The sequence below is a fragment of the Tachysurus vachellii genome, chromosome 10 (assembly GCF_030014155.1).
Source record: "Tachysurus vachellii isolate PV-2020 chromosome 10, HZAU_Pvac_v1, whole genome shotgun sequence".
NCBI lineage: Eukaryota > Metazoa > Chordata > Actinopteri > Siluriformes > Bagridae > Tachysurus > Tachysurus vachellii.
This window is the reverse complement of record NC_083469.1, coordinates 4,203,248-4,221,299: the sequence shown is the minus strand read 5'-3', so window position 1 is coordinate 4,221,299 and position 18,052 is coordinate 4,203,248. Positions and strand designations below refer to the sequence as shown.

At 39.4% G+C, this 18,052-nt stretch overlaps 1 protein-coding gene across 1 annotated transcript; it reads left to right on the top strand.

Annotated features, from left to right (window-relative positions):
- The first annotated feature begins 1,027 nt into the window (after positions 1 to 1,027).
- Positions 1,028 to 9,044, top strand: LOC132852703 (up-regulator of cell proliferation-like). The gene is made up of 4 exons (XM_060880072.1): positions 1,028 to 1,069; positions 2,233 to 2,316; positions 2,494 to 2,544; positions 3,894 to 9,044. The coding sequence occupies exons 2-4, from the start codon at positions 2,289 to 2,291 to the stop codon at positions 8,540 to 8,542; spliced, it is 4,728 nt and encodes a 1,575-aa protein (XP_060736055.1). The 5' UTR covers positions 1,028 to 1,069; positions 2,233 to 2,288; the 3' UTR covers positions 8,543 to 9,044.
- The last annotated feature ends 9,008 nt before the right edge of the window (positions 9,045 to 18,052 follow it).

Sequence of the window (18,052 nt, the reverse complement as noted above, 5' to 3'; positions counted from 1 at the left end):
ATTGTCCTTCACGGTTTGCACTAGGTTGCACAGATTCACTTTATGTGGCTAGGACTACTTACTTAAATCCTTTCTCTGTCTTTGTTTTATGTAGCACCATGGTCCGGGAGAAATGTTGTTTCATTTCACTGTGTACTGCAACAGCTATATATGTTTGAAATAACAATAAGAGCTTCTTGACTTGACTTTACTTGCACGTAGAATAATACGAAGAAATTTTAAATATTATTAATTATTCCAATCTATATTTCCTATGTTTTATGTTATTTTTATGTTTTTTCCTTCAGCACTAACTAATATAAATGCTCAAAAATACTTCCAAAAAGGTAATTAAAACATTGACTGTTATTAGATATCTTTATGGTCATATCTGAAGCTAAAACAATGCTGATGAGTTCACCTGAAAGGTTTGCATACTTTCGATTTAAATTGCCATTCCAGTATTTCCTGACATGCCCTTATATACACAATTACTCTTACATAAAAACAAATAGGTAAATCACATGGGCTTAAACTTTTCAAATAGATGAGGGTGAGGCCAGAAAAGTGTTAAATGAGAAACAGGTTCACAACAACAGCCGTTATAAATATACCTACATATGCAGGAAGGTACAATCAAAAACAATTTAAGCACTAGCCTACCCCCCCACCTCCATTACACTTAGTTACATGGAATGCATTGTCACTCCTGGTCCATGATTTTAGTAAGCTTTAATTGAGTTGTTGCAATTATGTATTTTTGACACATCATATTCCATGCATTTATGAAATGGAATAAGAAAAATAATTGCATTAATTAATCATTTTAATTAAGTTAGGACATTACAGAAACTTACAGTAAACTTAATTCACCAAAGAGTGTGGACACCTGATCATCAAACCCATATTTCTTTTATATTTTACTCACAAAACCTGCTATTCACGTTCGCAGATAGTGAATCAACAGTTCTGATGCAATCTCAGGGTGTAGAACAGTCTACTGAGTATAAATACTGTGCACAAGCAACAATAACAGAAGAACGAACACCAAGACCATCATGAGAACTCATCCATTAAATGTCTAAATGTGGTAAGCAATGATAAATATTTAAAAAAAAGATTTCGCTTCAAATCTTTTATCTTTAGAAGATACAGATCCTTTTCATTTTCCTTTGCCTTTATAAGATAGAAGGGATGAGTTACAAAATTGAGAATTTTATGAATTTTAAAATTATTGCTGCAACATTATTCTGTTATTCATTTGATCATGAAAACCAACATTGTCTGGTATACAAATGTTTACAACAATCATTCCTTCAGTGTAAATGTATGCATTATTAGATATTAATAGTATAAAAAAGTAGAATAAACTTCTGTAATTTTATTGACATTTCCAAATTCAAGAACTATACTTCTCTAATTGAAAAACAACTTAATAAAATCAGTAAGCTACCAATAGTACATTTTCTGCCTACTCAGAACACTGCAGTCAAATCAAGTGGTTTTTTTTATTGTTATTCCTTATCTTGATTTTTTTTAAATTCATACAAAAAAGTTGACAGGGGCTTTAAAAGTATTTATTAAAATGTTATAGACTTCCTTTCTGTTTGTGTAAATTTTGTTTTCACTGAATTGACCCTATTTTCTCCTACAATGGTCATTCATATTTATCAGTTATTTTTTGTAATTTCTGAAAAATGGATGTGAATTTTATGCAAATATAGGCCTCATATAATTTGGTATGATTTTTTTCTTGAACACAATTTGTAAAAAGATATATTAAAAAAAGTTTTATAAACAAAATATCTTTAAATAAATTTTAAAAGGTTGAAAACAATTAGAACTTAATGCATTGGTGATCGGCACTCTTGTGTTATCGAATCTAGTTGTTCTTAGTAATAATTACTATGCCAGAAATTCCCTTAAAAAATTCTTCAAACAGAAAGCAATTATTTTTAAATAAAAAACACATTTGGGAAAAGTCATTTGACACATTTGACAAAAGACATTTGACCTTGCTGTTACATTTGATCAATTCCAAATTCTTATAAGCTGATCTACTGATAATAAACAAAACAAATAACAAACAAACAAACAAACAAACTAATATATAAACAAATAAATAAACAAATTAAAAAAATAATAATTCCATCTAAATTCTACAAAGAAATTTACCAATTGTTCTTCAGATATCACATTAATGAAAATCTTGGTTGATCACATTGAATAATGTTCTTTTCTTTGACCACACAGGTGTTTCTGAAAATCTGTATGGCAGCTTGAAAAAACCAACCTAATCCTGAAGAAAGATGGCTTCTAACAGAAGTGTCATTAAAAGTAGGAACTATGTATTAGCATTTTTGTCATTAAATATTCATTTAAATATTTATGCACATGTATTGATTTATATTTTTTTGGGTATGTGTTAATACCTTTGCACTTTCATCTTGATTTTAATACTAACAACCTGCTATGTGTCTAATTAAACATGATTTTATTCTATGCATAAAAAAGACTGTGGATCAGGATCAGTATCAGCTCAAAGGGACTCAAGCCAGTTTAGAGGTGAGTCACATGACATTCCCAGAGGTGCCATGCACTGCCAAGGCCTTGTAAAACAGCAAAATGCTTTAATTTGCTTTTTACCAAGCCAGCCCTACAAGAAGTAGCAAGAAAGCCAGCCACAACCGACTGGTTTCTAAGCAAGAGGCAATTTATTTTATCAATGCAGAACTACTAATAATAGGGGGACTTTTTGCTGGTGTACCCTGCGTAGAACCATTGGGTTCAGTGCTATCAGGGGATGAATTACAGCCTCAGCCACACCTGCAACATAGTGCCCAACCCTAGAGGAGATGAAGGTGTGAGGGCAAACCTGAGGGGACAGTGGGTCAGCTTCTTAGAGGCGAACAAGAGCACTTCTGTTTTTCTGTACCTCTGCCATATGGCCTTCACCATCTGTGGGTGGGGCAGCCATTGCCCAGGCCTTGGCCTCTGCCTCAGCAGAGTCTACTCTCCAGCATGTGTACCGTGTAACACAAACTGCCCGCAAAAGTTTGCTTTCTGCCCAAACAGGAGGATTTTCATCACCTGCTTGAAGGTGGGGTGCAAATGTGGCCCACCCTGGTGATATATTTAAGAGACCACTGTTGTGCTCTCTGCTTGTGGATCAATCATTGCCCCTGGGCTGCAGGAGAAAGTTTTTCAAGCTAGAAACACTGCTGAGAGATGAAGTCTTCTCCATTTACCAGGGGTGGGGTAGGCATCAACACCCCAAAACACATGCAAAAAGTGTCATCAAAAAGATTTGTGACATTAACCTGCCTCAAGGTGGGACCCAAACCATAAGTAACCCTGTAGCACTAAAGGGGCATATGAAGAAGTTAAAACCATTAATCTAGTGCCAAAAGAGAAGTGCATCTTTAAAATGCTTGCCATATCACTTTGAGATGCAACAAAATAGATAGACATTTGACATGGACAAAGAATTTACTAAAATGGTCTTTTATGGTCTTTATCTTGACCCGCTGTGCCAATTAAATTGGCATGTATTTATATGTTCTTTAGACACTTTGTCTGCGAGGGCATTCCCATAGTGTCAAGCCATCGTGCAGAGTGGAGTTCCCTCGAAAAGGGAACCTTTCACTGAAGCTTGTCCACAAAACTAAATGTACACCAGCCTCCACCTAATTGCAGGGAACTATGAAACCCTGCTTTCTTTCCTCAAACAAAGAAAAATTCATAGCTCTTTAGTAATAACAAATCACCAAATTTACGAATGAACATTAAAATATTTTCATGCACATTTGTAACCATATATATATATATATATATATATATATATATATATATATATATATATATATATATATATATATATATATATCATTAAGAAAAAATGCTTTTATTTTCAGATTCCCTTCTTTCACTTTTGAAAACACTGGGACTTGAAAAGTACTACCCAAACAAGCTGACTCTGAAGTCATTACTGGAAATCAACAGTTCCACATTGTCCAATGAAAAGACTGACTCACTGAAAGCAATACCATGGGCCTTCCTGAGAAAGTTACTGATGGTTAATTCAAAATCAAGATCAATACTATCTGCACTTTGTGAAAATGACAATTCAGAAGACTTGTTTAGTGAAGAGGACAGTGATGGTAGTTTTAACCTTCTAGATCTTCACGCTGTCCTCTTTTTCTGTGCAGATAGTTTTCTTCAGCAAGAAATAGCACTGAAAATGTCAATGTGCCAGTTTGCCGCACCATTTTTGCTGCCTCCAGGAGTAATCAATCAGGGCACTCTTATGTTATGGGCTCTTAGATGTATCATAAAAGAATGGCGCCCACGTTCAATGTCAGTATCAAAAGAGTTTGTCGAAAACAGTGTTGTTCATGCAGAAATTCCCTTGGTATCATTTGTGAGATTAAGTAACTGCAGCTTGTCCAAGTCTCAAGTTTTGAACCAAGTGCTCAACAATGCAGAGCAGCACCATGACTTCTTTTCTCATAGAGAAATGATTGGAGGATCTTCACCTAGGCTAATTGCTAATGGCATGGTTGAAATATGCTGGAATCTTCCATGTGGGAACAATAGCATTGATGTCTTTCCTGAGGCAGTAGCTATTGCTAATTTAAGAGGTGATGCTTGCACCTTTGAAACACAATTCAGATTCCTTGCAAAGGTATCAGCAGCTCTGTTTGTGTTCTTGGACACTGTTGAAGAAAAGGAGCAAAGATTGTTTGCTTCTTTGCAAGGAATTAAATCCAAATTATTTCTTGTGGTGAACTCTCAGAGAAACATGACCCAGGAGGTGAAGTCATCTATTGAGGCAGTAATTGATACTCTGCAGCTGGATAGAGACCACATAATTAAGAAAAGCCAAAAAGTGAATCTGGCTTCTTTTGCAAAATCAATCAATTCTTCCATTAAGACTGTTCTAAGCGGAACTTATGAATCATTTACTATTGATTCCATGAAGAAGACTGCTCGGGAATTAGGTCTTGACGTTGATGAGATTCAAAGAAAAGCCTCTGTATCAGCTGAAGAAATGGCAGAAAAAATCTTGAAAACGATTGGAGTTCGTCAAATAACAGACTACAAAAAGACACAGCTGCCACTACAAGGTGAAAATTGGAAAAGACTGGCAAAAATAGAGAAAGAGCAATGTAGATTACGCAATTCAGGAGAAAACAGCTTGGAAGAATATAAGGTTCAACTTCAAAAAGAAATTGATGAAATTTGGAACAGACAAAGTCAGTACAAAATGACCAAAGCAATGGAGATCTTCACTGATGCTTTGTTGAGCTCTGACGATACTGAGCGAGCCTTCTTTCTGAAATGGATGGGACTAAAGATGGACATGCGATCACGCAAACACATGTCAAGCCTTCGGCAAAAATACAAAGAGTGTGAACAAAAGAAAGACAGAGGTGCTATAGCCAGATTAGACCAGGAACTTCTTGATTCTTCTCTTGGCATCGAGCATTACATGAGAGAAATGGGACAAATCTATGAGGTTGCTTCATTTGGTTCAAGCAAAATATCTGATAAAATAAGCAATCTTCCTACTCTGGGTGCCAAACTGCTTCTGGCTGGATTTCCTCTTGAACTACTTGATGGAGATGCATCAAATATCCCAGCGAAATGGGTGAGTGATGTTCTCATGGAGCTTCACAGTATGGCTGGGAGAAAGAGCCGTGTGCTGGTTATAACTGTGTTAGGGGTTCAGAGTTCTGGTAAATCAACACTGCTCAACACTATGTTTGGAGTCCAGTTTGCAGTGGGTAGTGGACGATGCACACGTGGAGCATACATGATTCTCATCCCTGTGGGGAAAGATTTGAAGGAAGAGTTACTTTGTGACTTTGTCCTTCTGATTGATACAGAAGGTTTAAAATCACCAGCACTGGCACAACTGGAAGACAGTTATGAGCATGACAATGAGTTGGCCACGTTTGTGATTGGTCTAAGTGATGTAACTATAATCAATATAGCAATGGAGAATTCCACAGAGATGAAGGATGTGTTACAGATAGCAGTTCATGCTTTTTTACGGATGAAGGAAGTGGGTAAAAAGACAGTCTGCCACTTTGTTCATCAAAATGTTGGTGGTGTATCTGCATACAACAAAAACCTGACAGAACGAAAACAGCTCTTGGAACAACTAAATGAGATGACAGTGATTGCAGCTGATATGGAAAAGAAGCCTAACATAAAAAAATTCACTGATGTTTTGGATTATGATGTGGAAAAGAATAACTGGTATATACCAGGCCTATGGCATGGCACACCACCAATGGCACCAGTTAATTCAGGCTACAGTGTGGCTGTTCTTGATTTTAAGAAAAACCTCTTGAAAGCAAGAAAGGATGAAGAACCCTCTCAGATACCAGAGTTCCTGCAATGGATGTGCAGCTTGTGGAAGGCAGTGAAGTTTGAGAACTTTATCTTCAGTTTCAGAAACACTCTTGTAGCCCATGAATATGACAACCTTTCCAAAAAGTTTACAGAATGGGAATGGTCTTTCAGAAGACACATTCAGTCTTGGGTTACATCTGAAATGGTTCAAATACCTAACACTGAAAAAAGTCGTGATAATGAGGTTGTTGAGCAAATTAAACAGAAAGCACATAAAGAAATTGCCTGTCAGAGAGACAGAATGTATATAAATCTAAACGAGTACTACAAAAAGAAAGACCGCCATGTACATTTGGTGGAAAAGTACAGAGTTGATTTTGCTAATAACATCAAAGGTCTAGAGAGTGAAATGAAGGATGAAGTGAGAAAAACATTAGATGTTGTTCTTGAGATGACGAGTAACAAGAAGAAATTAGAAGACATTCACAGAAAGCAAACTGCAATGATTGAGTGCCAAGTTCTTCAACTCCTGCAACATTACAAACATTGTAAACATGTTGTGTCTGACAAAGAGCTTACAGCTGAGTTTGAGAAAATGTGGAAAAGAGAAGTGGCAAACATCACTGGTATAAAAGAAAGGGATGTTTCTGCTGAAATTCTAAAGCAACTGAGAGGAAGTTTTGCCAATCGCAATGTCATGGAGGATTTGCAGAAAGTTCAAAATTTCACAGAGTATGGGCGAGGAGAATTCCAGGTCAAAGAGAAGCATGTAAAATTAGGAAAGAAATTTCAAAGTCTCTTCACACAGCGTAACGCAAAGCAAGAGTTAGAGATTGTTGCAAACAGTATAATTAAGTCCTGTGAAAAAACCATTGATCAGCATGCACAAGAAAATTGTGATTACCAATACACATTTACAAAAGATGTGCTGGAAGAAATTGATGATCAGCTCACACATGCAGGTTCAAAAATCAGTACAAAATTTGAACTTGACTTAAAACTGCACATTTGTGGCATTGCATCTCGGAAATTCACAGTTATGCACAGGAAATTCCTCAGTGAGCAAGACCCAATTAAGCATTTGCAGAAATTCAAGAGTCAGTATCTGTCTGATTTCATTGATTTGTATAGAAAGAATGACCAGTGCCACAGAAAAGCAAGAGAATTCACTCAGGTCTGTCTCAAGCCAGCAGTGACTGAATACATCAATCAGTCCATTGGACCTGATATCGTTGACGCAGTTCTGCTAAACAACCCAACTGAGTACAGTTCTCGAGTGCTGTTTCAGTACACAATTCAAAAGGAGCTACTGGAAAAATCCAACTTTGAGGATTTTAAAATGTACATTTTGCAGTATAATGCTTATGTCAAAGGATGGATATACAATCGTATCATTAAATCCTTTTCCAAAGACATATCTCTGCAAAACATAAAAATGAAGAAGCTGGACGACATAATGCAGAAGATCATGAAAGCAATGGAAGCCTCTAAGGTTGATGACAATGGGTCTCCTTTGCCAAATAATGAAGGAGGTACAACAAGGTTTATCCAGAACTTTTGCAAATCTTTAATCTGCGTCATCTCAATGTCCATGAACACAGTGGAACAGGTCCTCTTTCAGAATACAAGCTATTGTGCTCCATTCACCAAAAGTCTCTATGAATGTATTGATGAGATGAAGCTACAGTTAATGGATGAGATCTCCATGTCAACTGATATCCAAGAGACACTGAAAAATGTGTCTGTAAAGCCCCAAAATGTGCTCTTTAAGAGGGTGTTTGGATGTGGGAAAAAATGTCCATTTTGCAAAACACCATGTGAGGCAGGAGGGAAGAAACATCAGCAACACCATGCAGGTCTGCATAGACCAAAGGGACTTGGTGGTTTTGTATACGCAAAGACTAATTCTCTTTGTGAAGAGATCTGTACGTCTAGTGTATATGGCAATGGAACCTTTCGAAGTTATGAAACTAATTTCGAAGCCCATCCCTGTAAAGACTATCGGAAATACTACCCAGACTGGCATATTGCACCTGACATGTCTATGAAGGCCTCAGATTACTGGAAGTATGTGATGGTGACATTTAATGACAGATTTGCTAAACAATTTGAAGCAGAGCCAGCTGTGTATCCAATAGAATGGCAGAAAATCACTAAAGAGCAGGCTCTTCTCTGTCTGAAGCACAACTTCAATATTAAATGAGACAAAACCAGCAAGATAATGCAGCAAAATACTGATATTTATGACAAGAACATAACAAACCAATACAACAACATCAAAAACATTCAGGGTTCCATCAATAATCTCGTTGTTTAGGTGTGATAGCTTTATATTTCTTTGTCTTATACTGAGAAATGGCTAGAAAATAGTTTCTGTATGTATAAAATGATCATTTATGGAAAGTAAAATTAAGATTCTGATAATATTCTTATGGTTTCTGTATTATATATCTTTGTATTTGTGATGTTAATTCAGATATTCCAAATGATGTTTTGTTGTTATGTTTCTGAACTGCTGAACTTTGAAATTCAAATGATTTGATTATTTAGAACATCTTGTATGAATGTATGATTACTTATCAGCTAACTACATAAATATCAATAAATTACATACATAAATTTATTAGTCTGAAAATCAAGGTGGGTTGAAACATCAAGTTTGATTGCAGTGTGCTTTAAAAATAAACTAATAAATCATGTAATAAACTGATAATCTCTAAAATGTATCAAATTTCTTTGTGTCATCCTTACTTAATAATTTATGAATGGGTTTAAGATGTTATATGTTGACTGGACAATAATGACAGAAAATGAATGGCAAAAATATACATCAACTCTTAATAGTTCAGAAGTAACAGTTTATCAAAGAGATGAATTAAAGACCACAAAAGTCTTACCTCCACTGCTCCGTAATGCAAATTCACTTGGTTCAGTTCATCAGTAGATTGCTTACACTAAATTACATCTAGGCATGAATGAATGTATGATTAACTTTGTTGTGCCCTGTGATGTACTGGTATCCAATCCAATGTATTGCCTGTCAGTGTTCCCAGGGTAGGACCTGGATACAGCACCACCCAGACCAAGAAAACTTCCTCAATACATGAGAATTAACAAATTAATTGCAAATGTTTTATCAATAATCACATATTCACATTTTATTAATGCATTATCTTTAGGTGAGGTGAGACTTACACATCTAACAAGTAACTCACGATGTTTAATTGACAAAAATATTATTGTTAGGCATCAGTGAAGAAACTGAAAAGCTAACGCCACAGTGACAAATGATGCACACAGAAAGAGCCCAGGTGACATTTTTTAAGCTTAAATGAAAGCATATTGATAAAATCGCAACAGACCTCATGCAAACATGTAGAGCAAACGAGCATGTGATGTTTCGTCATATTTGATTTTTGGCAGCATTCTTACAGACTCGAAATAAAAAAAAAGAAGGGGCAATATCCTGTCTCTGTACGTAAGATTTTGCATTAACAACACATACTAAATATTTCTATTATGCATATATTAGCATAATTATATTGCAAAGAATTACAAGTCTAAACATAAAAACAGAAATGAAGCATGTAGAAACCCCATGCCATTTCCAGTGTTGCTGCCAGTGTGTGCTGATAAGGAAATATAATACTTGTGTTACTTCTGTTTCTTCAAATAACTGAATAACCAAATCATTAAGTGATTATATGGTAATAAAATAATGACAAACATGTGGAGTGTGTTTTGAAAATTGAAGACTGCACAAGACTGTATTTACACGTTTTACTTTTAGCATTTTTCTTATCTTTGTTCAGGAACACACAATGAGATACTAATGTGATAAGGCACATTTTTTCTTATCTGCATATTTGTCTTAAACTTTTCAACCTCAAGACAATTTTAATTAAATGACACATTGAAATGTGTGAATTATCAGATGGTGCGTTGTTGCTCCAGAGAAATTCAGGTTCCATTCCATTCACATTCATTGAGTCATCGGTCACAGAAATGGTTTTGTTAATAAAGGTAAGGTATGAGGTAGTTATAATATTAGTATCCAAGACTGGACAGATTCACATTGTGCACCTGAACCAGAACCACCAATGACAATAAAACTGAGCAACAGGAGGACATGTATGTATCAAAACATGTATGTATCATTAGCAAGGTCAAACATGCATTTGTTTATATTTAAATTCAATTCAATTTATTTGTGTAGCGCTTTCAACAATGCACATTGCCTCAAAGCAGCTTTACAGAAGCATAGACACAGATAAGAAAAAATACATATGTTTTAAGTTGCATTAAGTTGAATTAAGTTACTATTTATCTCTAACATCTATCCCTAATGATCAAGGCTGAGGTGACAGTGGCAAGGAAAAATGCCCTGAGATGATATTAGGAAGAAACCTTGAGAGGAAACAGACTCAGAAGGGAACCTCATCCTCATTTGGGTGACACTGGACATTGGGAGGTTTGTATGTTATTAAGACCTGATTCTCCAAAAAAAAGGTTTCCAGTAAAATAAAAAAAAAATGTGTCATGAATGTGGTTAAAAAACCCCAAAACAAAACAAACAAACAAAAAAAAAGAACAAAACAAAATATCAGAGAAAGCAAAAGATGCTACAAAAAATAAGAGCTATTCTAAGAGGCATTTGAGGTATCAGGGGTACTGTAATTCAAATTTATTATTTGTACAACAAATCTACAGTTACTCAGGTTTGATGAGGGGTGAATTCTTGCCTTGGATCCAGAATAGGTTCTTTATCCACTTTAATTCTGATGAGGATTAAGCACTTAGTGTAGTTGAATGAATGTGGGTTGAGTCTTTAATTTGTAAAATTTAAATGCAGTTGTACAATCATTATCTCATTCATTATCTAAAGCAAGTTGTGAAAATGAAAACACAAATCTGTATGTGGCAGGATAGAGCTTTATTGTTGTGACGTCATGTAGTAATAGCCTATCAGAGAGTACCGGTGCGTATAAGGGAGGGTGTCAGGTTCATGGTCATTGAACGTGCGTCATTTTGAGGTGCTCTTCCGGTTTCCGGTTCCGTGTTTAACAGAGGCCACTGGGTGTTACTGGTGCGGCTAGCTGCTCTACGGTTCTATTTTGTTTCAGTCACCTTCAGTTACCTAGGAGTGCTTTGCAAAGGGAAAAAAGAAAAGGGTCAAAACAAACTCTGTTGTGACAGACTATCTACCCTCAGTGTTCTTTCGTTACCCGATGTCCATCTGTATCCGGTTTATTACCGAACCAGTACTGCATCTGTTGATTTGGTGTGGCGGACGGCTGTATGTCTCCAGTTCCAGGGGATTTCTGCTGTATGTGCAGTTGAGGCTGCACATTGTTCCCGGGAAAACGCTGCTGTTTTGTTCCGTGTTAAACTGTTTTGTTCCGTTTTAAATTGCTTTGTATTTTTGGTTTTATATTTGTTTCTTTATTTATATCAACATTGTTACCCTGTTAATGTGCTTTAAGGCCTACCTCGATGTAGGAAGCCTTTTGCTAACTCTGAACTCAGAGTGTGGTAATTAGTTATTCTTTTGTGTTATTTCATTTAATTGTTCTGACTTGAAGTCAAATTTATATTTTTTATAGTGATTTATACTTTTCTACTGAGTTTTGTTAATCTTTATTCTTTTGTTTTGTTTATTTTATTTATGTACTCTCTGCAGGAGCTGTAGGGCAAAAGGAAGAGAGGCCTGACTTTCCTCCTCTTTTTTGAGCGTGTTTCTGTGCACCGTGTGCTGTGTGACCACCGACAGTAATTTCACCGAGCACTGAGTGAGTGTGTATGTGTGATTGGGCACCTGCATAGTGTGGATATCTAAAATCTACTTTTGTTTCAGCCTGTCTTGTGCCGATCAGCTGCAGCTCTGCACAAGTTTTGATTTTTCTTTTTGCTCATTCTGAAATATTTTATCTGACTGGCTGTGTTAATAAATTAAATTTTATTCTTGTACCCACATCTCCTGCTCATTCATTAATTGGTAGAACGAACTTGTGATCCTTAGTATTGTGAGGTGATTCATATTTCCCTGGGTGAAAGTACCAAGGTGGCGTAGTCTGTTTTAAATCTAGGGTTTGTATATTGTGTTTTCCTTCCATTTTACCACTCCGTCACATTCTGGTTGGCAGTTGGCAGGATCTACTTTTGAGCAGAGATGTGGGTTTGTTCAGAATTGAGTTTCATATTGTGGTGTTGTGTGGCTTGTTTGTGTTTTTTTCTTATTTGCTATTTCTAGGAACAAAACAGCAGTGTATATCCCTTGAGGAATTTCTGTCATCTTCCCCTTGATTTTGTCTTGGTGTCCCTTTGACTATTCTCTACATTGTCTAGTGGTAAGTGTTATATATTTAACAAGCTATGGATGAAGATGTGCAGGGGCTTAGGGATCTTGTAGCCCAATTGAGGGCAGACAATGAAAGACTTAGACAAGAACAAGCCCCCGCTGTCACCCCAGGTCCCAGTATGGGCCCTTTTATTGCTACTATGACGCCTTCTGCTATACCTCAACCTGTTGCTCCTGGTTGAGAGGTAACTGAGAGATTTGTTTTTGTGCCCAGAGATAGGAAATATCCGAAATTTAGTGGCCGGTCAGGCATTACTGTTAGTGAATGGGTTGCGGAGGCCCAAGCATGTATGCATGCTCGTCATTAGTCTATGGCTGATTAAGCCTTTTTCCTTTTCGACCATATAGAGGGTGAGGCACGGGATGAGATCCGGTATCGTTCCGATGCAGAGCGTGGAGACCCAGACATTCAATTCAGGTTTTGAGAGAGTTGTATGGGTGCTCTTTGTCTTATATAGCTCTGCAGCAGGCATTTTTCTCTAGAGGGCAGCAGGAGGGTGGTGACCCTATTGGAATTCTCCCTCTCCCTGATGGGCCTCCTAGAGAAAGTGAAACAGCAGGCGGTTCAATCAATCAGATTCAGATCAATTCAGATTCAATCAATCTGTTCCATTGGCTTATAGGATTCAATATGCCGTGCAGAGTGAGTCACGGGTAGGTGTTATTACCTCTCCTTCTAAATCTGAGTTAGCTGAGTTGAGGGAGATGTTAAAGCTACAACAGGAGCAGCTAAATCAGCTTACCCAAAGTTTTGCTCGTTTACAAGCCCCTCATTCACGTAGTCGATCCTCACATCATGGCCCTGTAGTATGTAGAAGATGTCAACTGCCTGGTCATTTTGCTCGGGAGTGCGATGGGGAACGCCCCCCCCCCTCACATTTGTCCACCACCATTCCATCTTCAACTGGGGGTAGGCAGTCTCGTCCTACACAGCCGTCGGAAAACTAGTCCCCACCGAGCTGCAGAGCCACGGCTCGGTTGGGGAGCCTTTTGGCTCAGATATCGTACGCAGCCCTAGTTCAGTTTCTCATATGTTGTCCTTCTGTCCTCATCTTAATGTTCTGATTGGGGGTCAAAGTGCCCTGCTTGATAGTTACTGGGTCTATGGTGTCTACCATTACTGAGGGTTGTTTTCTTAAACATTTTGAATCATGGGGGCAGGAGCGACTTAAGTCTTGTCAGTGGTTGTGACTTACTGCTGCTAATGGTCTCGCGATTCCCTATATTGGTTACATGGAACTTGATGTGGAGCTCTGCGGCAAATTGGTGTCAAATTGCGGGGTGCTTCTTGTCCGGGATGTTCCTGGTAGGTCGGGTGCACATGCCCCTGGTGTTTTAGGAATGAATGTCCTTAGTTGGTGCTACCAGGAACTCTCCGGGCAACATGGTGCGGCTCTTTTTGATTTACCTGCCGTGTTGCAGGCCTCTAGTTTTGTTATGCAGGCGTTGCAGCATTGTCGTCAAGTTAACACCCAGTCCTCTGTTAATCGTGTGGGTCAGGTAAGGGTGTGGGGGCATGGGGTCTGCCGCGTTTCTGGTGGCACAATGAAGCTCATAGGAGCCACCTGTTCAGAAAGCTACTCTGGTGGTACGGTATTGTTTGAACCCCCCGAATCAGGCATACCTGTAGGTTTCTTGCTTCCCCTGCACTCGTTCAAGTGACCCAGGGCACTGTTTATATACCGGTGGTGAATGTAGGTACTACTGATGTTGTACTGTACCCTAAGACATTTTTAGGCACCCTAAATTGTGTGTTTCTTATCAGTTTGCCAGAAGGCATTACTGAAGTGAGGTCAATGACAGCTACCGTTAGTTCCCATGCATCTTTGACAGGTTCTACAGTGCAGGAGCAGATTAGTTCTATTGATCTGTCAGTTCTGTCAGGGGAAGACCAAGCTCAGGTTCGGACCCTGCTTCAGAAGTACCAGTTTGTGTTTGCAGCTCATGATGCAGACATGATGCAGACTTGAACGTGTGCTTTAACTCTCTTCATTCGTTTGTAAATATCTCTCTCTCTCTCGTTCTCATTGTAAACTTAGTGTCTAATACTGTTTTGTTATATTCTACCATACCTTAATTCTCACTCTTGTTTGAAAACAAATATGTGCCTTAAACCCATCTCTGTACTCAATTCCTACTCTCGCAGACGCTCTCATCCACAGAGCAGAGGTCACAATCCCGGTAACCTCATCTACCCTCCTCTGTTGTGTAAGTCTCAAACAGTGGTGGTAGGTGGGCTCTGGAATTGCCAGTCTGCTGTGAAAAAAGCTGATTTTATCTCTGCTTTAACTTCCCATTACTCCTTTGATTTTCTTGCGCTAACAGAGACCTGGCTATCCCCACAGAACACTGCTACACCAGCTGTTTTATCCTCTGCCTATGCTTTCTCTCACTCACCACGAGAAACAGGCAGGGGTGGTGGTACAGGTTTATTGCTGTCAAAGAAATGGTGCTTCACACCTCTCCTCTTGTCACATTTAACCATCTCCTCTTTTTCAGTTACCTCTCCAATTAACCTTGTTATCATTGTTGTTTACCGCCCTCCTGGTCCCCTAGGTGACTTCCTGGAAGAAATGGACACACTGCTTAGTGCTTTCCCTTCTGATAGCTCCCCCTGACAGTGCTTGGTGACTTCAACCTCCCCTCTGACAAGCTACATTCTTCTTCCCTCCTGTCTCTTCCCGACTCAGTCACACTCACACTCAACAGCTACATCCCCACACACAAAGGAGGCAATGTGCTGGACCTGGTTTTCACCCGTCCTTCTCCAGCTACAGACATGACTGCTACCCCACTACACGTCTCTGATCATCACCTGGTATCCTTCACCATCACTCTCCCTACCCTACCTAAAACTACCTCTCACCCCCTCGCTCTTACCCGCCGCAACCTTTACTCTGTCTCCCCTTCTTCTGTAGCTTCTGCCACTCTTTCTTCCCTTCCTGATCCTGAGTCTTTTTCCTCACTACCCTTGGACTCGGCCACAGATACTTTCCTCTCATCTCTTTCCTCAACTATGGACTTCCTCTGCCCTATGTCCACTAAACCCAAGAAAACTTCTTGTTCTGCTCCTTGGCTTTCAGATGTGCTGCGCAACAATCGAAGAGAGCTAAGATCATCAGAGAGAAAGTGGAAGAAATCACAACTTGATGCAGATCTTGATTCTTACCAAACACTCATCGAATCGAATGCCATTTGGACTTTGTAATGCTCCTAGCACCTTTCAGCGTTTGATGGAGAGGTGGTTTGGTGACCAACAATGCCAGTCCTTACTCCTGTATTTAGATGACATTGTGGTGTTTTCTTCCTCGCTGGACCAACATTTGGAGCGGTTGGAAGTGGACCCAAGCAAGATCGAGGCAGTGGCGGAACCCAACTAGTGTTTCAGAAGTGCGGTCTTTTCTTGTCTTTGCCAGTTACTACCACCAGTTTGTAGGGGGGTTTGCTAAGTTGGCAGCCCCTCTGCATAAGCTGGTGGCTGAGTTGGCAGGTAATAGATCTAGAAAACGAGGGGAGCAGTGTTTTGTTAATGCCTGGACTGATTTGAGGCATTAAAGAGTAAATTGACCACTGCTCCTGTTCTTGCCTACGCTGATTTTTACCGGCCTTTTGTTCTGGAGGTGGATGCCAGTTATAGTCGGTTAGGGGCAGTTTTTTCCCATGAACAAGGAGGTAAGGTGCAGCCCATCGCCTATGCTAGCGGCAGTCTTAGGCCCACTGAGCGCAATATGTCTATAGCTATAGCTCGATGAAACTAGAGTTTCTGGTGCTCAAGTGGGCCATGACTGAAAAATATCGGGAGTATTTGCTGGGACATAAATGCGTGGTCTTTACTGATAACAACCCTCTCAGTCACTTGAAGACAGCAAAGCTTGGGGCAACTGAGCAGCGCTGGGCAGCGCAACTTGCTGCTTTTGATTTCGAGGTGAAATATCGCTCAGGCAGAAGTAACTGAAATGCAGATGCCCTGTCGAGACAGCACCCAATGGACCATAATGTGGTGGAAAGTTTGCTTCCAGGTACTGAAATTCCCCTCTCAGTTAAGCAAACTGGGGGGTGGAGACCATCTTTCAAGTAACACAAGCAGTGGTTACTGTTTTGCCGAGTCACTCTGCAATGGATTAGGTAAGCTACAAAAAGCAGACCTAGTTATTGAGGAAGTTTGGTCATGTTGGAAGCAAAAGGCATATCCTGGAGTGGAGGAATGTAGACGGTTGTCCAAGCCTAGTTTGATCTTGCTCCGTCACTGATATTGCTTGGTAGAGAGAGATGGGTTGCTCTACCTCCACGTGTTCCGCCCTGTTGGGGGTGAGGAGGTCCTCCAGTTGGTTTTGCCTGCTGTCTTAAAATCTGAGGTTCTGATACAGCTCCATCAGGAGCACGGGCACCAGGGTACTGAGCGCACCACAGAGCTGGTACTCCAGCGATGTTACCTGCCAGGTATGTCCACTGAGATAACGCAGTGGTGTCAGGAGTGCGAAAGTTGTCAGTCCACTAAAAACGTACAGCCCATTGCACGTAGTTTTATGGGCCATTTAATGGCCTCAAGGCCAAATGAAATACTGGCAATTGATTTCACTGTGCTTGAGCCTTCTCGTGCAGGGTTGGAAAATATTCTGGTCATGACTGATGTTTTTACCAAATACACTCTGGCTATTCCTACTCGGGACCAACGGGCTGAGACAGTGGCCCAGGTGCTTGTTGTGGAGTGGTTTTATAAGTTTGGGGTCCCTGGTCAGATTCATTCTGATCAGGGTCGCAATTTTGAGTCCTCCCTTATTCAACAGCTCTGTAAACTGTACAAGGTTGAAAAGTCTCACACTACTCCGTATCATCCAGCTGGCAATGGCCAGTGCGAGCGTTCTAATAGAACTCTGCATAACCTCCTCCGCACTTTGCCCGTTTCTAGGAAGAGGGACTGGGTGTCCTGCCTCCCTCAGGTTCTCTTCTTTTATAACACCACCCCCATCAAATGACTGGGGAATCCCCACATTTTTTAATGTTTGGACAAGAACCACGGCTCCCAGTTGATTTTCTGCTGGGTAGCGTACAGGAGACCGTGATGGGTAATACCAATGAGTGGGTTCAGGAGCATCAAAGGAGGCTCCATGTTGCGTTTGAGGGTGCATGCGAGAGGTTAAAGACTGCTGCAGAACGACGAAGTTACATCATGATCAGCACGTTTGTTCTACACCACTGGTCTACACCACAGGAGTTTTTGAATGGGATATTTGTGCTCTTTAGGCCATGGGATTAATTACATTCTTAAAGTATGTCCTGTAGTTTATTGTCGGTGGGACGATACAAAGTAGGGGTAGATTGTGGCAGGATAGAGCTTTATGGTTGTGACATCAC

Excerpts from the sequence above, each read along its gene's own strand:
- LOC132852703 (XM_060880072.1), top strand. The coding sequence starts at position 2,289 with ATGGCTTCTAACAGAAGTGTCATTAAAA. Across the intron at positions 2,317-2,493 it reads TAACAGAAGTGTCATTAAAA|ACTGTGGATCAGGATCAGTA; the intron begins GTAGGAACTATG and ends TGCATAAAAAAG. Across the intron at positions 2,545-3,893 it reads GGACTCAAGCCAGTTTAGAG|ATTCCCTTCTTTCACTTTTG; the intron begins GTGAGTCACATG and ends TTTTATTTTCAG.